General features: G+C 48.5%; 1 protein-coding gene across 1 annotated transcript; it reads right to left on the reverse strand.

Moving 5' to 3' along the window:
• Positions 1-1,085: 1,085 nt before the first annotated feature.
• On the reverse strand, positions 1,086-4,188 carry LOC308051326 (leucine-rich repeat and fibronectin type III domain-containing protein 1-like protein; the record flags this gene model as incomplete). The annotated part of the gene is made up of 2 exons (XM_080361700.1): positions 1,086-1,560; positions 2,813-4,188. 2 exons carry the CDS (start codon positions 4,186-4,188, stop codon positions 1,086-1,088), a joined length of 1,851 nt encoding a protein of 616 aa, XP_080217826.1.
• Positions 4,189-21,130: the final 16,942 nt, after the last annotated feature.

Consider the following 21,130-nt stretch of genomic DNA (forward strand, 5'->3'; position numbering starts at 1 on the left):
CAACTTCAATTTCAATTTCCATTTCAAATTTAAATTTAATTTTCAATTTCAATTTTCATTTCAATGTCAATTTTGAGTTTCAATTTCAGTTTCAATTTCAACTTTGAATTTCAATTTTCAATTTCCATTTTCACTTCCATTTCATTTTCAAATTTCAATTTCAACTTCAATTTCTATTTCTATTTCCATTTCAAATTTCAATTTCAGCTTCAATTTCAATTTCCATTTCAATTTCAACTTCCATTTCAACTTTCATTTCAACTTCCATTTCAACTTCCATTTCTATTTCTATTTCAACTTCAAATTTCAATTTCAACCTGAATTTCAACTTCAAATTTCAATTTCAACCTGAATTTCAACTTCAAATTTCAATTTCAACTTCAAATTTCAATTTCTATTTCCATGTCAAATTTCAATTTCAACTTCAAATTTTGATTTCAACTTCAAATTTTGATTTCAATTTCAGCTTCAATTTCAATTTCCATTTCAATTTCATTTTCAAATTTCAACTACCATTTCAATTCCAATTTCCATTTCCACTTCCATTACAATTTCCATTATTTCCACTTCCATTTCCACTTCCAATTTCAAATTCCATTCCAAATTTCCATTTCCTTTCCCAACACCTCCACATTTCCAACCAATCACCATCATCTCAACGACCAATCCCCTTCGTCCTTCGTGCCGCCTCACAATGCGTCCACGCTCGCCCCACAACCCAACCCCCCAACCCCATCCCATCCTACCGAATCCTTCCCGACAACGCCGAACGCTTGAAGCCGTGACGCGATTCCGGCGCGAGAAACAACCGGAAAGGTCCTGAGGGGCCATTTTACTGCTGGTTTGGTGCCAAAACAGAACCGAATCTTGCGCATTTCGCCCAATTTAACGCCTCGGTAACGAGTTGGGACGCTAGAAAAGAACCGGTAAAAAAACGCCGCGAATCGCAACGCTTCGGTTTGATATCTCGAAATAAAATCGGTTAAGAATGCGACAATCGTCTACGGATTAAAAAAATAGCTTCTTTTCTTTAAACCATCTGAGCTTAAAAATAGACAAGAGTGAAGCTTAAAATGGTCCCGGCCTTAAGACGGCGCCTCGGCGGCTTTGGCGCCGTCTAAGTCTACGATAGTCTTGGCTTTACCGGAAGAGCCCGGGCAGTCTTGGTTCAAACTGTCCCTCGTCTCGGTTAATTTGGAGGAGGAACGAGCCATGGAGGCGCCGTTGGTTTGCGAGCACACGTTGTTGACTTTGGCCGCCTTGTTCTTGTGGTGGTTGTTGTAGACTTTGTACTTCATGAGGAGGATGAAGATGAAGACGAGAACCGAGGCCACGATGATGCCGCCGATGATGATGATCATGGTGCCGCCCAGGAATTGGGCGTGGAGGGAGCGGCACTGCTTGAATTCCTCGTGGGTGGTGAAGGCCACGCAGCCCAGCACCTCGGTGGCCGGAAGGGACGTCAAGGCGTCGTCGCGCACGGAGAGGACGCACAGGTCGTACGCGCGGCCTGCAACCAGATCGGTCAACAGGAAGGATTTACTACCCGCCGGGATCATCCTGGAAGAGAAAAGGAGCACAATGAACATCCCAATTAATCAATGGAGTCGTTAGACTTCATCGTTAGCGCTGTTTAGTAGGGAATCTACGTCAACGCGTTGTTGACTTGGTTGTATGTGCGACCTACAACCAGATCGGTCAACAGGAAGGATTTACTACCCGCCGGGATCATCCTGGAAGAGAAAAGGAGCACAATGAACATCCCAATTAATTAATGGGATCGTTAAGCCTGATCGTTAGCGCTGTTTAGTAGGGAATCCACGTCAACGCGTTGTTGACTTGGTTGTATGTGCGACCTGCAACCAGATCGGTCAACAGGAAGGATTTACTACCGGCCGGGATCATCCTGGAAGAGAAAAGGAGCACAATGAACGTCCCAATTAATCAACGGGGTCGTTAGGTTTGATAATTAGTGCTGCTTATTAGGGAATCTACGTCAATGTATTGTTGACTTGGTTGTATGTGCGACCTGCAACCAGATCGGTCAACAGGAAGGATTTACTACCCGCCGGGATCATCCTGGAAGAGAAAAGGAGCACAATGAACATCCCAATTAATCAATGGAGTCGTTAGACTTCATCGTTAGCGCTGTTTAGTAGGGAATCTACGTCAACCATTGTTGACTTGGTTGTATGTGCGACCTGCAACCAGATCGGTCAACAGGAAGGATTTACTACCCGCCGGGATCATCCTGGAAGAGAAAGGGAGCACAATGAACATCCCAATTAATCAATTGAGTCATTAGGTTTGATAATTAGTGCTGCTTATTAGGGAATCTACGTCAAAGAGCTGTCACTGCACAGGTCGTACGTGTGGCCTGCAACCAGAAGGTGATTTTGGCGCCATTTTGGGCTCTGAGGTGATTCTGGCGCCATTTTGAGCCCTGAGGCGATTCTGGCGCCATTTTGACCCTGAGGTGATTCTGGCGCCATTTTGACCCTGAGGTGATTCTGGCGCCGTTTTGAACCCTGAGGCGATTCTGGCGCCATTTTGAGCCCTGAGGCGATTCTGGCGCCATTTTGAGCCCTGAGGTGATTCTGGCGCCATTTTGACCCTGAGACAATTCTGGCGCCATTTTGACCCTGAGGCGATTCTGGCGCCATTTTCACCCTGAGACGATTCTGGTGCCATTTTGACCCTGAGGCGATTCTGGCGCCATTTTCACCCTGAGACGATTCTGGCGCCATTTTGACCTTTGTGCCCCCATTTTGAGCCCCGAGGTGATATCGGTGCCGCCATTTTGAGCAGTTACCTGTACACCAAGATGTCGTCGGCCGAACTGTTGTACTGGATCTGGTACATGCGGATCCCGGGGAGGTGATGCTGAGGCGGCCACTGGATCAGCGCCGACGACGCCGTCAGCTCGGCCACCACCACCCCCTTGTCCTGCTGGGCCTTGGTCTCGTTGGGAAAGCTGGACTTAGCCGAAATGAGGATATCCGAGGGCCCCGGCTCCGCGTCTTTGTCGCAGTTGGTGCTGTTGGCCAAGTTGGGATACGGGGCAACCACGAGCTCAACCGGAGCCGTCGACTCCCCGGCGGCGTTGGACGCGATGCAGGTGAACGTGCCCTTGTCGCCCAACGAGGCCACCAAAATATCCAGAGTGCCGTTCTCGTACGAAACCGTCCTGGAGGTGTTGGACACCAACTTCCCGTCGGGCGCGATCCAGCGGACGTACGGATCCGGATCGCCGACGGCTTTGCACTTCAACGAGATGCTTTGCCCCTCGGTCGCCGCCATTTTGGGCGTGCGGTGCGTTATCATGGGGGGCTCGCAGACGAATTCCTCCTCTTTGATGGACCAGAAGTACTTGCCCATGAGCTCGGGCGGCGAAGCGCAAGTCTCGAGATCGTCCTCCCTCGTTAGGCGCCGCAACCAGACGAGCTCGCAGTTGCAATGCAAAGGGTTCCCGCCAAAACTCAGCACCAACGAGGAGAGCGGGGACCCCTTGGACTTGGCGTAGACGGGGATTCTGGAAAACAAAGGGTCTGGTGGGATCTTTTTGAGCTTGTTGGATGTCATGTCCAAGCGGGCAAGTTTGTGGAGGTTGGAGAAGATCCCCTCGGGTACAAACTCAATGAGATTATGGTCCAAACTGACCGTGTTGACGTTGGTCAGCTTGGCGATGGTCTCCCAAGGGACGTTGACGAGGTTGTTGTAGGACAGGTCGAGGTCTTCGATGGTTTCGGTGAAATCATCCAGCGAGCCGGGGGAGATGTAGTTCAACTGGTTGTTACTGAGTATTAAATGGCGGAGGTTAATTAAACCTTTGAAATGATCTTCGTTGATGTACGTCAACCGGTTGCTATCCAAGTGCAAGGCGTGGAGGCCTTTGAGATCGAAAAAGGCGTAAGGCATGATCTGACTGATCGTGTTCCTCGAGAGCGTCAAGTGGATCAAGTTGGTCATGTTGGCGAAATCCTTCCGCCGGAGGGTGGTGATGAAGTTGTCCATGAGGCGCAGCTCCGCCGTGCGGCGGTCGATGCTGGGCGGCACGAAGAGGAGCCCGGTCTTGGTGCACAGGATGGTGAAGGACGGCGCCAGGTTCTGGCACATGCAGCGTTTGGGACACATCATGGCCTCGGTGGTTGCGCTGATTACCAGGAGGTAGACGAGCAGCCTTTCCATCGTAAGGAGGACGACAGGCCTAAAGGAAGTTAAGAGAATGAAATCCATGTAAATATGATTTAATTCGGTATAAGAAATAAGTTTACACTATGTAAATATGTATATATGATTTAATTCAGTATCGGAAATAGGTTTACACCACATAAATGTGTTTGAATCTGGTATCAGAAATAGGTTTACACCACATACATGTGTTTGAATCTGGTATCAGAAATAGGTTTACACTGTGTAAATATATCACATAAATATGATTTGATTCAGTATCGGAAATAGGTTTACACCATGTAAATATGATTTGATTCGGTATCAGAAATAGGTTTACATTATGTAAATACATAATGTATATATGATTTAATTCGGTATCGGAAATAGGTTTACACTATGTAAATATATAATGTATATATGATTTAATTCAGTATCGGAAATAGGTTTACACTATGTAAATATATCACATATATATGATTTAATTCAGTATCGGAAATAGGTTTACACTATGTAAATATATCATGTAAATATGATTTGATTCGGTATCGGAAATAGGTTTACACCATGTAAATATGATTTGATTCGGTATCGGAAATAGGTTTACACTATGTAAATATATCACGTATATATGATTTGATTCCAGATTGGAAATAGGTTTACACCATGTAAATATGATTTGATTCAGTATGGGAAATAGGTTTACACTATGTAAATATATCACGTATATATGATTTAATTCGGGATCAGAAATAGGTTTACACCATGTAAGTATGATTTGATTCGGTATCAGAAATAGGTTTACACTATGTAAATATATCATGTATATATGATTTAATTAGGTATCAGAAATAGGTTTACACTATATAAATATATCACGTAAATATGATTTAATTCGGGATCGGAAATAGGTTTACACCACCTAAATATATCACGGATATATGTTTTAATCCAGGATCAGAAATAGGTTTACACCACGTTAATATATCATGTAAATATGTCTTAATCCGGTATCAGAAATAGGTTTACACCACGTAAATAAATCATGTAAATAGGTTTTAATCCGGTAACAGAAATAGGTTTACACAATGTAAATATATCACATAAATATGATTTAATTCGGTGTCAGAAATAGGTTTATACCATGTTAATATATCATGTGAATAGGTTTTAATCCGGTATCGGAAATAGGTTTACACCACGTAAATGTGTTTTAATCTGGTATCAGAAACAGATTAATCATCCCTCGTTCAACATCAAATATTCAGCTACATAACGAACCATCCGCGCACTCTGCAGCCTAAACCTTAAGCCCAGTCCTAACTTCTACACTTAATTAGTCTTCCGCTCATCACAATAAATGGCGACAACTTCAAAAGCGGCTTCCGGGATGCAAATCCCCTTCGGTTCAATATGTTACATAGAAAAAGTCTCTTTTTTCTATAGAAAAGTGGCGCTAAGCTTGATTTTATTTTCTTAAAATCAGAATTAAGCCGCAGTCGTGCCGCTCCGGTAAATCTGAGTTCTTATTGGACAGAACCTCTCCTAAAAATCACTTATTTCCTAATGGAGATAAGCGCAAAACCCAAAAGGCACAATGATAAAACCAGTTCCTTGTGGTTTAAGAGGCGGATGAGACAACAACTCAGGCCTAACAAAGCTCAGCTCTGCAAGCTCCAGCTCTTCAAAGCACCTGAGGAGCAGCTTCCATCCGAAACGCACAACTAACCGCAACCACCGTCGGATTTAGCGCAGACTCAGCAGAAACAAGGCGAATCCGCTCTAAAAAGCCCCGCTGGAGCCCGGCTTAAGGCTGGCCTAACTCAAAACTCCACCGCGAAGCCATTCAAAGCACAGATTGGACAAAAACTACTGTAAATCCGGATCATTTTCTCCGAAGCGGATGCAGGTTCCCGTCACGCTTCCGAAACGCAAAAGGAAAGAGATGCCGGCTTAGCTCCCTTTAAGCCGGGCTTAACTCGCCTCTCAAACCCTGCTGGCATCAGCAAAGAAACCGCTTGCCGAACAACACGTGTCCTCGCTTCACCGAGCACCAGATATTAAATACCAAACCGCCAAGGGCAAGATGCATTATCTAAAGGCGATAATTAATTAACGACCTTGGAAGCAGACGGCGCTTCAAAGGCCAAAAGGGGGGACGCGTAGACGCCGGCTCATCGTTCGGGTCGGAGCGGAGGGGTCAAATCTGCAATTAGCGGCCTATAATTACACGGTTGAGGAGGGCGAGGGGTTGAGTGGTGGAGGTTTAAGAGGCGAGATGAGGTTCTTAGGGACGCATTTTAGGGTTTAATGGTTGGATTCTACGATATTGAGGGTGTTTTCCAACCGAAATGGTGATTCTATGATGCCATAGGGTGGTTTATTTTGAGCGAGCGTCGCAAATAACACACACCTGAGGGCTTGGAAAAGAAACCACACCTGAAGGTTGAGAAATAACCCACGTCTGAGGGCTCGGAAAATAACCCGCACCCCAAGGTTTGGAAAATAACCCATATCTGAGGCCTCAGAAAATAACCCACACTCGAGGGTTCAGAGAATAACCCACACCTTAAGGTTCAGAAAATAACCCACATCCAAAGGTACAGCAAAGAACCCACGTCCGAGGCCTCAGAAAATAACCCACACCTTAAGGTTGGGAAAATAACCCACGTTCAAGGCCTCAGAAAATAACCCACACCTTGCTGAGGGTTTGGAAAACAACCCACACCTGAAGGATTGGAAAATAACCCACGTTTAAGGCCTCAGAAAATAACCCACACCTTAAGGTTTGGAAAATAATCCATGTCCAAGGCCTCAGAAAATCACCCACAACCAAGGGCTTGGAAAATAACCCACACCTTAAGGTTTGGAAAATAACTCGCACCTTAAGGTTCGGAAAATAACCCACATCTGAGGCCTCAGAAAATAACCCACACCTTAAGGTTCAGCAAATAATCCACATCTGAGGCCTCAGAAAATAACCCACACCTTAATGTTCAAAAAATAACCCAAGTCCAAGGCCTCAGAAAATAACCCACACCTGAAGGTTCAGCAAAGAACCCACATGTGAGGCCTCAGAAAATAACTCACACCTTAAGGTTTGGAAAATAACCCACACCCGAGGGCTTGGAAAATAACTCACACCTTAAGGTTCGGAAAATAACCCATATATGAGGCCTCAGCAAAGAACCCGCATCCGAGGCCTCAGAAAATAACCCACACCTTAAGGTTCAGAAAATAACCCATGTCCAAGGCCTCAGAAAATCACCCACAACCAAGGGCTTGGAAAATAACCCACACCTTAAGGTTTGGAAAATAACCCACACCTGAAGGTTCAGAAAATAATCCACATCTGAGGCCTCAGAAAATAACCCACATCTTAAGGTTTGGAAAATAACCCACACCTGAAGGTTTGGAAAATAACCCATGTCCGCGGCCTCAGAAAATAACCCACACCTTAAGGTTCAGCAAAGAACCCACATGTGAGGGCTCAGAAAATAACCCACACCTTAAGGTTGGGAAAATAACCCAGACCTTAAGGTTCAGAAAATAACCCACACCTGAGGGCTTGGAAAATAACCCACACCTGAAGGTTCAGCAAAGAACCCACATCCGAGGCCTCAGAAAATAATCCACACCCCAAGGTTCGGAAAATAACCCATATCTGAGGCCTCAGAAAATAACCCACACCTGAGGCCTTTGGAAAATAACCCAGACCTTAAGGTTCAGAAAATAACCCACACCTGAGGCCTTTGGAAAATAACCCACACCTGAGGGCTTGGAAAATAACCCACAGACAACAACCCAAGCGGCTGAGCCCCAAACCCGCTGCCAAATCCCCACCGGTGGTTATTCCGCCATATTTCCTCATTGCAAAATGACCCCCGGGGCCAATTTTGGCCTCAAAGGCGCCGTTTTAACGCATGAGTAGCGCGAGGAAATGACGTTAAGGCCTCGTTAAGAGCCTTTTAGCCAGTTCATGTGATTATATCACCTTGAAAAGCATTAATTAAGCCTTGAAGTCAAATGTAGGCAAAGCGACATCTTTTCTCATCCAAAAATGTGTCGGTTTAGCAAAAAAAAGTCACCGCAGCGGAGAAAATTAACAAAAATAATTAAAATATATATATATACACACCTATGGGAGTGAATATTTCCATCTAACGCTCATTCCGGAGCCTTCTAAGAGATCTTGTTCCAACCAGAAGGACGATATATTGAATAGATTCCAAACACGGAATGAATGAAACACCCGTCGCAAAGCACAATCCAAAAGGAAATTAAAATAATTAGTAATAATTTAATCCGAATTACACTCCTAGATTATCTGAGTTGCTCTTAATCCCCGTGTGAGCGCTTTAATCCCAGTTTAAGTGGCTGCGGGGCAGGATTAACCGAACTCCGCTCGGCGGCGGCGACTGAATGTGTTTTCATTCCAAATCAAACCACCCGCTCGGGGATTTATTTCACTTTAATTTCAATAAATAAACTTAATTAAATGAAATTAAAAGCTAGGGGGTGGGATTTAAAAGCAGCCAGACAAAAAATATCTCCTGATAGAGTCGAGACAAGTTGGAAACCAAGACAATGAGCTTTTCTACGGCGCCGAAGAAGCACCGAAGGTTTCTCATTCTATTTCTGTTTTCCAGAGGTTTTCTACCAAACCAAAAGTGTCTTTTTACAGCCACAGGGAACCCAAAGAAGCAACGAAATCACCCCCAATAATTAACGCAAGGAAATAATTAACTTGAGGGCTTTGAGGCCTAGAGGTCGCCAGGCCAAGCGAAGGCACTTCCAAGGCCACCCCGTGGTTGCTCCTACATGCAATTTGCCCACAGACGCTCCTTCTAATCCCCCCCAGGTCCCATTGGCTTCCTGGCCACAAGGTCTCCCATCCAAGTACCGACCGGGCCCGACCCTGCTTAGCTTCCCAGATCAGCCATTCTCAGGGCGCTATGACTGCATATATATATATATATATATATATATGGTCTCCCATCCAAGTGCTGACCGGACCCGACCCTGCTTAGCTTCCCAGATCAGCCATTCTCAGGGCGCTATGGCTGGATATATATTATATATATATGATCGCCAAGTATATCCTGATAGTATCCAAACTAAACCCCTTTTCAAGGGCAGAGTAGGGGGGCAGGAGAACCTCTCTGACCTACTGCCCACCCCCTTCTAATCCCACCAAGGTCCCATTGGCTTCCTGGCCACAAGGTCTCCCATCCAAGTACTGACCGGGCCCGACCCTGCTTAGCTTCCCAGATCCACCATTCTCAGGGTGTTATGGCTGGATATACATGGTCTCCCATCCAAGTCCTGACCAGGCCTGACCCTGCTTAGCTTCCCAGATCAGCCATTCTCAGGGTGCTATGGCTGTATATATTATATATACATATATATATATATGATCCCCAGGTATATCCTGATAGCATCTGAACCCGAGGCCTACAAGAGTTCAGGCCTCCACCCTCGTTAGCGCAACGAGCCCAACGCAAGAATTATTGAACTACGTTAAAGGACCCCTCGAATCAAAATAATCCTACGAGATGATTTTTGATGCCTACGAGACCAACGTCTCCCTAACGAGGCCGGTAACTCGTTAAGCTCCGCGGGGGTCGTTAAGTCCCGTAGCAACGAGGAGAATCTTAAACACGAGGGTTATTTCCCAGTGATAATATTGGATTAAAACACAAGTGACCCAAACGACGGGGGGTGCGAAGAACATCATTAAAATACCTTGTAATAGATTTTAAAACACCTTGTAGTAGATATTTAAAACACCTTGTAATAGATATTTAAGACATTAAAAATACTTCAAATAATATGTCAAATATTCTAAATATCTTCTAAAACGTAACAATATTTTCACAGCTCTGAAAACAGCAAAAATCGCCCCAAATTCCTTTACCGATGGTGCCGGGGGAGCGGAATAAGGGAGAGAAATGTAATTAAAAGCCACGGCGACGGTTCCAAACGACCTTTTGGGCGCGTTTTTGACAGGAAGGGTGGATCCTGGTGTATTTTTGGGGTGTTAAAGCGACGGCCGCTGCCAATGACACTGCAATTTATCACCAGCTTCATCAGGGGAGGGGTTGCAAATTAAAAGGCATTAGGAACCCCCCAATCGGCACTTTGAGATGGGTCGTTCTATATTATTCTCGCCCTAAGATAACGAGGATACATTAAAAAGCCAAACCTGGCTCGTTTCGTGTTGTTCTCACCCTATAGAACAGGGAGGGGGATGAACAATTAAAATCCCCCCCCCAAATTGTCACTTTGAAGCAGATTTTTCGTCCTCGATGCGATGGTTGAAAAGGACAAAGTGTAGAGGAGAAATTGGGTGGGAGGACATGACGGGGTGGGGGGACATGGGGGATTGGGGGGGGTTGGGGGGACATGGGGAGGTTGAGGGCGATGTGGGGGGACAAGGGGATGGGGGGACATGGGGATGGATGGGGGGGAAGAGGGGGGTGTTGTAGGGAGATGTGGGGATGGGGATGTGGGGGGACAAGGGGATGGGGGGGTAACAAGGGGATGAGGGGACATGGGGATGTGGGGGGACAAGGGGATGGGGGGGTAACAAGGGGATGGGGACATGGGGATGTGGGGGGACAAGGGGATGGGGGGGGACATGGGGATGTTGTGGGGGGACATGGGGATGGGGGGGGACATGTGGATGTTGTGGGGGGACATGGGGATGGGGGGGGACATGGGGATGTTGTGGGGGGACATGGGGGGACAGGGGGATTGGGGGGATAAGAGGATGTGGGGACACAGAAGGATTGGGGGACAAGGGGATGTGGGGGGACAAGAGGATGTTGTGGGGGGACATGGGAATGTTGTGGGGGGACATGGAGATTGCGGGAATAAGGGGATGGGGGACACAAGGGGATTGGGGGGACACAGAGGGATTGGGGGACAAGGGGATATGGGGGGACATGGGAATGTTGTGGGGGGACATGAGGGGACAGGGCAATTGGGGGGACAGGGGGATATAGGGGGACACAAGGGGATGTGGGGGGGACACAAGGGGATGTGGGGGGACATGGGAATGTTGTGGGGGGACATGGGGGGACAGGGGGATTGGGGGGACACAAGGGAACGTGGGGGGGACAAGGGGATTGGGGGGACAAGGGGACTAGGGGGACAAGGGGATATGGGGGGGACAAGGGGATGTTGTGGGGGGACAAGGGGATTGGGGGAATAAGGGGATGTTGTGAGGGGGATGTGGGGGGACACAAGGGGATGTTGTGGGGGATGTGGGGGGACATGGGGATGTGGGGGACAAGGGGGTGTTGTAGGGGGATGTGGGGGGACAGGGGGATTGGGAGGACAAGGGGATGTGGGGGGATGTTGTGGGGGGACAAGGGGATGTGGGGGGACAGGGGGATGTGGGGGACACAGGGAGATGTGGGGGGACACAGGGAGATGTTATAGGGGGATGTGGGGGGGGGAAAAGGGAATTAGGGGAGACAAGGGGGATTGGGGGGACACTCACAGGGATGTGGGGGGACAAGGGGATGTTATGAGGGGACAAGGGGATGTTATGGGGGTACAGGTAGATATTGGATCCATATCCCCCCCCCTAAGCCCCCCCCCCAAAACACTCACCTGTCCCGGGGGGGTTAGAGGGGCGGGGGGGGACCCCGCGTCTCTCCGGCCGCTCCCCCGCCCGCCATGGCCGCACCTGCGGGGGTTCGAGTCCAGCACCCACGGGGGTCCAATCCAGCACCTGCGGAGCTTCCAGCACCCACGGGGGTTCAATCCAGCACCTACGGAGCTTCCAGCACCCACGGGGGTTCAATCCAGCACCTGCGGAGCTTCCAGCACCAGTGGGGGTTCAATCCAGCACCCGTCGGGATTTCGGCACCTGCGGAGGTTCTGGCACCTGCGGAGGTTTCGGCACCTGCGGAGGCTCCGTCGCCACCGCCCCCCCGGTTCCCCCCCCCCAGCCCCAGCAGCCGCGGAGCCTCCGCAGCCGCGGAGCCGCTGCCGCAGGGGCCGCCCCGCCCCGGCTCCGCGCAGCGGCGGAGGAGGCGGAAAAGCGGAGGAAAAGGAGGAGGAAAAGGAGGAGGAGGAGGAGGAAGAAGAGGAGGTGACACCCCCCCCCCCCCCCCCATCAACCCCGCAACCGGCCCCGCCCTGTCGCAGAACCGGTGCGGGGACAAGGGACACGGGGGGATGCGGTGGTACCCAGAGCATCCCTGGGATGTAGGAGTCGTGGTACCCAGAGCATCACTGGGATGCAGGACCTGTGGTACCCAGAGCATCCTTGGGATGCAGTAATGGTGGTACCCAGAGCATCCCTGGGATACAGTACCTGTAGTACCCGGAGCATCCCTGGGATGCAGTAATGGTGGTACCCAGAGCATCCCTGGGATGTGGTACCCGTGGTACCCAGAGCATCCATGGGATGCAGGATCTGTGGTACCCAGAGCATCCCTGGGATGTGGTACCCATGGTACCCAGAGCATCCCTGGGATATAGGACCCATGGTACCCAGAGCATCTCCGGGATGCAGTAATGGTGGTACCCAGAGCATCCATGGGATGTAGGACCTGTGGTACCCAGAGCATCCTTGGGATGCAGTAATGGTGGTACCCAGAGTATCCCTGGGATGCGGTTCCTGTGGTACCCAGAACATCCCCAGGATGCAGTAATGGTGCTACCCAGAGCATCCCTGGGATGTGGTACCCGTGGTACCCAGAGCATCCATGGGATGCAGGATCTGTGGTACCCAGAGCATCCCTGGGATGTGGTACCCATGGTACCCAGAGCATCCCTGGGATATAGGACCCGTGGTACCCAGAGCATCCCTGGGATGCTGTATCTGTGGTACCCAGAGCATCCCTGGGATGTAGGACCTGTGGTACCCAGAGCATTCATAGGATGCAGTAATGGTGGTACCCAGAGCATCCCTGGGATGTGGTACCTGTGGTACCCAGAGCATCCCTGGGATGCAGGACCTGTGGTACCCAGAGCATCCCTGGGATGCAGTAATGGTGGTACCCAGAGCATCACTGGGATGTGGTACCCATGGTACCCAGAGCATCCCTGGGATATAGGACCCATGGTACCCAGAGCATCCCTGGGATGCAGTAATGATGGTACCCAGAGCATCCCTGGGATGTGGTACCCGTGGTACCCAGAGCATCCCTGGGACACGGTACCTGTGGTACTCAGAACATCCCCAGGATGCAGTAATTGTGGTACCCAGAGCATCCCTGGGATGCAGGACACGTGGTACCCAGAGCATCCCTGGGATACAGGACCTGTGGTACCCAGAGCATCCCTGGGATGTGGTACCTGTGGTACCCAGAGCATCCCCAGGATGCAGTAATTGTGGTACCCAGAGCATCCCCGCGATGCAGTAACGGAGGTACCCAGAGCATCCCTGGGATGCAGTACCCGTGGTATCCAGAGCATCCCCGCGATGCAGTAATGGTGGTACCCAGAGCATCCCTGGGATGTGGTACCCGTGGTACCCAGAGCATCCCTGGGATGTAGTACCTGTGGTACCCAGAGCATCCCTGGGATGCGGTTCCCATGGTACCCAGAGCATCCCTGGGATGCGGTACCTGGTATTTAAGACACATAGACGTGATGTTTAGGGATGTGGTTTAGTGGTGGCCTTGGTTAAACTCGGTTGTAAGGGTCTTTTCCAGCCTAAATGATTTTGGTCCAGAGCTGTGAAACAGCTTGAGCAGTTTCAAAGTCCTCGTTCGGGGTTTTAGGCCAGACCGGTGGGGCTAAGCTGGGCTTTAGGCCAGGCCTTCTGTGGGGCTAAGCTGGTCTTTAGGCCAGGCCTTCTGTGGGGCTAAGCTGGGCTGTAGACCAGACCTTCTATGGGGCTAAGCTAGGCTTTAGGCCAGGCCTTCTGTGGGGCTAAGCTGGGCTGTAGACCAGACCTTCTATGGGGCTAAGCTGGGCTTTAGGCCAGGCCTTCTGAGGGGCTAAGCTGGGCTGTAGACCAGACCTTCTATGGGGCTAAGCTGGGCTTTAGGCCAGGCCTTCTGTGGGGCTAAGATGGGCTTTAGGCCAGGCCTTCTATGGGGCTAAGCTGGGCTTTAGGCCAGGCCTTCTGAGGGGCTAAGCTGGGCTTTAGGCCAGGCCTTCTATGGGGCTAAGCTGGGCTTTAGGCCAGGCCTTCTGTGGGGCTAAGCCGGGCTGTAGGCCAGACCTTCTATGGGACTAAGCTGGGCTTCAATAACTCATTTATTTGTCCACGTTGCTTGATTTCAAAAGCTGTTACCACATAACCAAGATGGAGGCGAAGATGTTAAGACAAGAAGAGCGGAAAGTTCCTGATCTGCTTCGTTATCGCTCTTGAATTCAACCAAATTAATCAACTCCCTCGGTTTTCTTTGTAGAGCTGCAAGAAGAATTAAAATCACCGAGTTTGGCTTCTTATCGCAACCCCACGTGATAAATATCGTGGATTTTGCTGCCGCCATTTTGACCCTGAGGTGATTCTGGTGCCATTTTTTGAGGTGATTCTGGCGCCATTTTGAACCCCTGAGGTAATTCAGGCGCCATTTGGACCCTGAGGTGATTCTGGTGCCATTTTGTCCCTGAGGTGATTCTGGCGCCATTTTGAGCCCTGAGGTGATTCAGGCGCCATTTTGTCCCTGAGGTGATTCTGGCGCCATTTTGAGCCCTGAGGTGATTCTGGCGCCATTTTTTTTCGGTGATTCTGGCGCCATTTTGAGCCCTGAGGTGATTCTGGTGCCATTTTGACCCTGAGGTGATTCTGGCGCCATTTTGAGCCCTGAGGTGCTTCTGGCGCCATTTTGAGCCTGAGATGATTCTCGCGCCATTTTGAGCCCTGAGGTGATTCTGGCGCCATTTTGAGCCCTGAGGTGATTCTGGCGCCATTTTGAGTCCTGAGGTGATTCTGGTGCCATTTGGACCCCTGAGGTGATTCTGGCACCATTTTTCGAGGTGATTCTGGCGCCATTTTTTGAGGTGATTCTGGCGCCATTTTGAGCTCTGAGGTGATTCTGGCGCCATTTTGTGAACTGCGGGGTGTCCTGCGCAGGGACAGGAGTTGGACTCCATGACCCTGTGAGTCCCTTCAACTCAGCCCATTCTATGACCAGAAAAGCTCAAATTGAAGACTAGAGTAGGAAAACCATTCCATAACATAACCATTGCTCCACCATGGAGCAAGTCTTGATGTTCTTCCCGCACGTATAGGAAAACTATAGATCCATAATCACTCCGGGTGTCTGAATTCCCTTCTACTTGGGTAATTTTGGAGCCATTAATTGAATTTTGTCTTCACCAGGGCAGGCACATTCTTCTTTGGCGAGGTTTACGCTTCCCCGCTCTGCATAAGCCGCTATTACCAACTATTATACAAATTACTTAAGCTGCAGCTATTAGGCTAAAAATACGAGATGATCCGAGCTATAATGATAAAAGAGCAAGGGAAATATCTCGAGGGCATCAGGCAGTCGCATGAAAGGAGAGCTTTACAACTCTATTTTCCATTGCTCCTTCAACTAATGCTCATAATTAAGTAAAAAGGAGGGAAGTCTTTTTGCTCTGTGGTTTTTCTTTCTCTCTCTCCCATTAAACTGTTTTGTTAATCAAGTTGCTTTGGAACTACAACAAACAGGCTCCTCTAGGAAAGATGTGAGCCATTGCTAGGCCTCGAGTTAACGAGGCTGAGTTAATCAAGTGGCGAAACCGCAGCTGGAATCCTGGGGGTAGTTTTGGGTCCCTCAACTCAGGGTCAAAATGGCGCCAGAATCACCTCAGGGCTCAAAATGGCGCCAGAATCACCTCAGGGTCAAAATGGCGCCAGAATCGCCTCAGGGCTCAAAATGGCGCCAGAATCACCTCAGGGAGAAAATGGCGCCAGAATCACCTCAGGGTTCAAAATGGCGCCAGAATCACCTCAGGGCTCCAAATGGCGCCAGAATCACCTCAGGGCTCCAAATGGCGCCAGAATCACCTCAGGGAGAAAATGGCGCCAGAATCACCTCAGGGTTCAAAATGGCGCCAGAATCACCTCAGGGCTCCAAATGGCGCCAGAATCACCTCAGGGTCAAAATGGCACCAGAATCACCTCAGGGCTCAAAATGGTGCCAGAACCATCTAAATTTTTACTAAAATCCAACAAGATCCGCCTAGGACGGGGTTTGATAGGAAGTGGTTGTGTCACCATACCTGTAGGTATTTAAAACACCCCACATAGGGCGTTGGTTTAGCTGGTTGAGTCAGGCCTAGGGTTGGACTCAGTCGGTCTTAAGGATCTTCTCCAAATAAAATGGCTCCATGTGTTGGTTCAGATCCTGGTGAGCGCCACACGTTCCTCGGCCTTGACTGAAGCGTTTGGCCGACGTATTTGGCCCTCAAGTGTCGTCCTGGCATCTAAGCCGAGCTTAACTCATCCTGAAGCAAATATCTGCGTCCACTCCCATCGGCACCATTTTAGTTCTCATTTTCTTCTTTTTAACGGAGTTTAAGAGCAAGATCAATAAATTCACTCGGACTCAGAACATCTCATTGATATGCGAGGCCTATGGTGGGATTAGACCCGGCTTATATGGTTATTTCTTTGATGTTAACGAGGAATAAAACCCGCCAAGGGGGGTTTGACTTCGGCGGCAACGCAATTAATTAATACATTCATTTCTCTTGGGGCAAAAAACATATAGCTGATATAGATCGTCTCCCTGCCGTGTGCAATCACACGATATACATTTAATTACGGCTGATTTTGAGTCGGGTTTATCTATAGGCAAAGCTCAAATTAGCAATCTAATCTACTAATCTAACCTACTAATCTAAGGTTTAAAAATAAGATGGGTTTTAAAATAAAATGCGCGATGTGACGTGACACCAAGTTCTGTCTGGTTTGCATCGTTTTGCGTAGCGATTAATTAATTGAACTTCGAATCGTTTCGCGTAGGAGTTAATTAATGGAACTTTTGCTGACGTAGCAGTTTTGCCGGGTCGTGCGATACAACCGTCAGTCTTAAATAAAATAATATCTTCATTTAAAAAACAACCTTGTGGGAGTAACGCGCGTCGCGGGTCGGGCTCTATTTCTTGATAGACATCATTTTGATATCAAAATGGGAATAAAACCGATGTTGCCAACGCGTTTCTTGCTCCAAAAATACAAATAGAGTCGGTTTTAAGCAGATTTGAGGTCCAAACATGCGAGAGGAACTTCTATTTCCTAATATTTGGTCTTTTCTCCTCCTTGTCTTAGGAGGATGATCCCGTCGATTTTAAGATGATCCCGTCTAGTTTAAGATGATCCAGTCTAGTTTAAGATGATCCAGTCTAGTTTAAGATGATCCAGGCTAGCTTAAGACGACCTAGGCTAGCTTAAGATGATCCAGTCTAGTTTAACATGATCTGGTCTATCTTAAGATGATCCAGTCTAGCTTAAGATGATCCAGGGTAGTTTAAGATTATCCAGGCTAGCTTAAGATGATCCAGTCTAGTTTAACATGATCTGGTCTATCTTAAGATGATCCGATCCAGCTTAGGATGATCTGGTCCAGCTTAAGATGATCGGGTCTAGTTTAAGATGATCCAGGCTAGCTGAAGATGATCCAATCTAGTTTAACATGATCTGGTCTAGCTTAAGATGATCCAGGCTAGCTTAAGATGATCCGGTTCAGCTTAAGATGATCCAGGCTAGCTGAAGATGATCCAGTCTAGCTGAAGATGATCCTGTCTATCTTAAGACGATCCAGTCTAGCTTAAGACGATCCAGTCTAGCTTAAGACGATCCAGTCTAACCTGGAGCTTAATCCCGCTCGGCGGCGTAGCCGGAAGGAAACCAAAAGGCCAAACTGACATAAAACCCCCAGAAATAATCAAAATTTTATTGTTTTTTTTTACCGTTTCCGCAAAAATTGGGGTTTTTGGCAAACGCAGCATCAAGCGGCCTGACCCACGTTCCCATTTTCACGGAGTATTTCGGCAAATTGTGGGGTATTTGAGCCGAGTGCCGCTCGGATATGGTGAAACATCCTGCGATCTGTGAAGATTAAATGGAAATGAATGAATTAAACCGCTTTTTAATTTAGTAAGGACTGAAAATCTAAAAGAAATATCCTTTCTTTAAAAAGAAAAGTCGTTTCCAAGAGGCAGCTTCACAATAATAAGGCGGTAATTTGCTGATTACTGAGGTTAATTAGGTAGTTACACCAGCCAAGCGTGACTTATTGAGGTTTATTTCTGGTAGCGATATCGTGCGCATCGTCTAAAGTTTAAATAAAATCTGATTTAAAATTGGGATTAAAGTGCTGTTGGGAAGGGGGTTGCATCTTGTGTTTTCTGGATTTAATGAGCTTGGTTATTCTAATTAACTTTTTATACAGTGGGAATGAATAGGAGGAGAGAACAGGTCTTTCTCAGGGGTCAAAATGGCGCCAGAATCACCTCAGGGCTCAAAATGGCGCCAGAATCGCCTCAGGGTCAAAATGGCGCCAGAATCGCCTCAGGGCTCACAATGGCACCAGAATCACCTCAGGGCTCAAAATGGCGCCTGAATCACCTCAAGGCTCAAAATGGCACCAGAATCACCTCAGGGCTCAAAATGGCGCCAGAATCGCCTCAGAGTCAAAATGGCGCCTGAATCAACCTCAGGGCTCAAAATGGCGCCAGAATCGCCTCAGGGCCCAAAATGGCGCCAGAATCACCTCAGGGCCCAAAATGGCGCCGAATCACCTCAGGGCTCAAAATGGCACCAGAATCGCCTCAGGGCTCCAAACGGCGCCAGAATCACCTCAAGGCTCAAAATGGCGCCAGAATCGCCTCAGGGCCCAAAATGGCGCCAGAATCACCTCAGGGCCCAAAATGGCGCCGAATCACCTCAGGGCTCAAAATGGCACCAGAATCGCCTCAGGGCTCAAAATGGCGCCAGAATCACCTCAAGGCTCAAAATGGCGCCAGAATCACCTCAGGGCTCAAAATGGCGCCAGAATCGCCTCAGGACTCAAAATGGCGCTTGAATCAACCTCAGGGCTCAAAATGGCGCCAGAATCGCCTCAGGGCTCAAAATGACGCCAGAATCGCCTCAGGGGCCAAAATGGCGCTAAATCACCTCAGGGCCCAAAATGGAGCCAGAATCACCTCAGGGTGATTAATCACCTAAGGGAGTTAATTAAAAATAAAAGGAATATCAAGCGAAGCTCCCCCAGGAGCAGATGCAAAGAGGGAGGTGGATTTAGAACCCGAGCGCCGAATGAATTTGGCACCAAAGCGGCGTTTTTAGAAGGACACCAATAAAATTGGAAGCGAGGCGAGGAAGAAACACCGACCTGAGAGGAAAAAACCACCATCTGTTTAATCAACAGCGAGAAAAAAGAGGAGAAAACAACCCAAAATGGCTCGAAGTCGAGGGGAAAATATGTGAAAATCCCTCGGGTGGAAAATAGTGCAAAACAAACGTGACAATTGGGGAAAAAAGTGAGCGCTGAGGTGATTTTAGTGACGCCATTTTGAGCCCTGACGTGATTCTGGCACCATTTTGACCCTGAGGTGATTCTGGTGCCATTTGGACCCTGAGATGATTCAGGCGCCATTTTGGCCCTGAGGTGATTCTGGCGCCATTTTGAGCCCTGAGGGGATTCTGGCGCCATTTTGAGCCCGAGGTGATTCTGGCGCCATTTGGAGCTCTGAGGTGATTCTGGCGCCATTTGGAGCTCTGAGGGGATTCTGGCACCATTTGGACCCTGAGGCAATGCAGGTGCCATTTTTAGCCCTGAGGTGATTTTGGCGCCATTTTGACCCTGAGGTGATTCTGGCGCCATTTGGACCCTGAGGTGATTTTGGCGCCATTTTGACCCTGAGGTGATTTTGGCGCCATTTTGACCCTGAGGTGATTCAGGCGCCATTTTGACCCTGAGGTGATTTTGGCGTCATTTTGACCCTGAGGTGATTCAGGCGCCTTTTGGACCCTGAGGTGACTCTGGCGCCATTTTGACCCTGAGGTGACTCTGGCGCCACCATTTTGGATGTTTTTGCGCTCCGATTTGGCGTCGCACTTTTACATCCCCTCTCACTATTTCATAAATTCAAGAATACGGCAATTCCAGGAGCTTTTTGGCGCATCGAACCAACGCTCGTCTGCTTTGCTGGAAGCATCGCTTGGTCTTTTCTGCATTTTAATAAAGAAATATCACAGCAAACACCGCCATGAATCCTTAGAGTCGGGCAAGAAGCGCAGGATAAAGCGATAACTTCAGTGGCCTATTTGGTATTCAGACCTACACGTTCTTCCTGCATATTTTACTGAGAAACGGGGGGAAATCCTTGGAGTTTTGTACCACAACGTGTTAAATCTTCACTCTTACGTGCGATGGGGGAAGCGCAAGGAATCTGGGTCACCTTTGTTCTCAAGGTACTTGCGGCATTTGGGGGTTGAGACAGAAATAGTTAAGGATTTATTAAAAATATCAACATATCTGGCTTTTCTTTGGGTTTAAGCCGGGCTTGAGCTTGGCTTTGATAAACCCGGTGCAGCGTGTTTGCTCGTTGCCTCCCCCAAGGATGATTTGGCTTCAGTAGGGATTTATTCCCTTATTTTTAATTATTATAACTTATTATTTCATTCTGTCGGAGCGGAAAATATCAAGATTTGCAGCCCAAAACATGGGAATTTCGATGATGCCGGAAAACAGGCAAAACTCTGAGCTTTTTAATTTTATTTCATTATTTATGAAATAACGGCCTTGTCGCGATCGTGCGGAATTTCACCGCTTGAAGCGAAGATGGATTTTGAGGAAGCCCAAAAGGGAGGAATCCGGCCCAAAACGCCGCGGCTGGTCCCCAAGCCTGTACCTGGGAACAGCTGCTATTTCTGGGAGCGAAATAGCTAAACATAGCCCGGCTCCTGCATTCAACGCGCTGCCAAGCTCTTTGATTTATGGCAGCGGCGGCTCCGGCTTAACGAGCGCGGTTGGGCGGCTGCCAGACCGCA

Source organism: Nesoenas mayeri (genome assembly GCF_963082525.1).
Source record: "Nesoenas mayeri genome assembly, chromosome: 37".
Lineage (NCBI taxonomy): Eukaryota > Metazoa > Chordata > Aves > Columbiformes > Columbidae > Nesoenas > Nesoenas mayeri.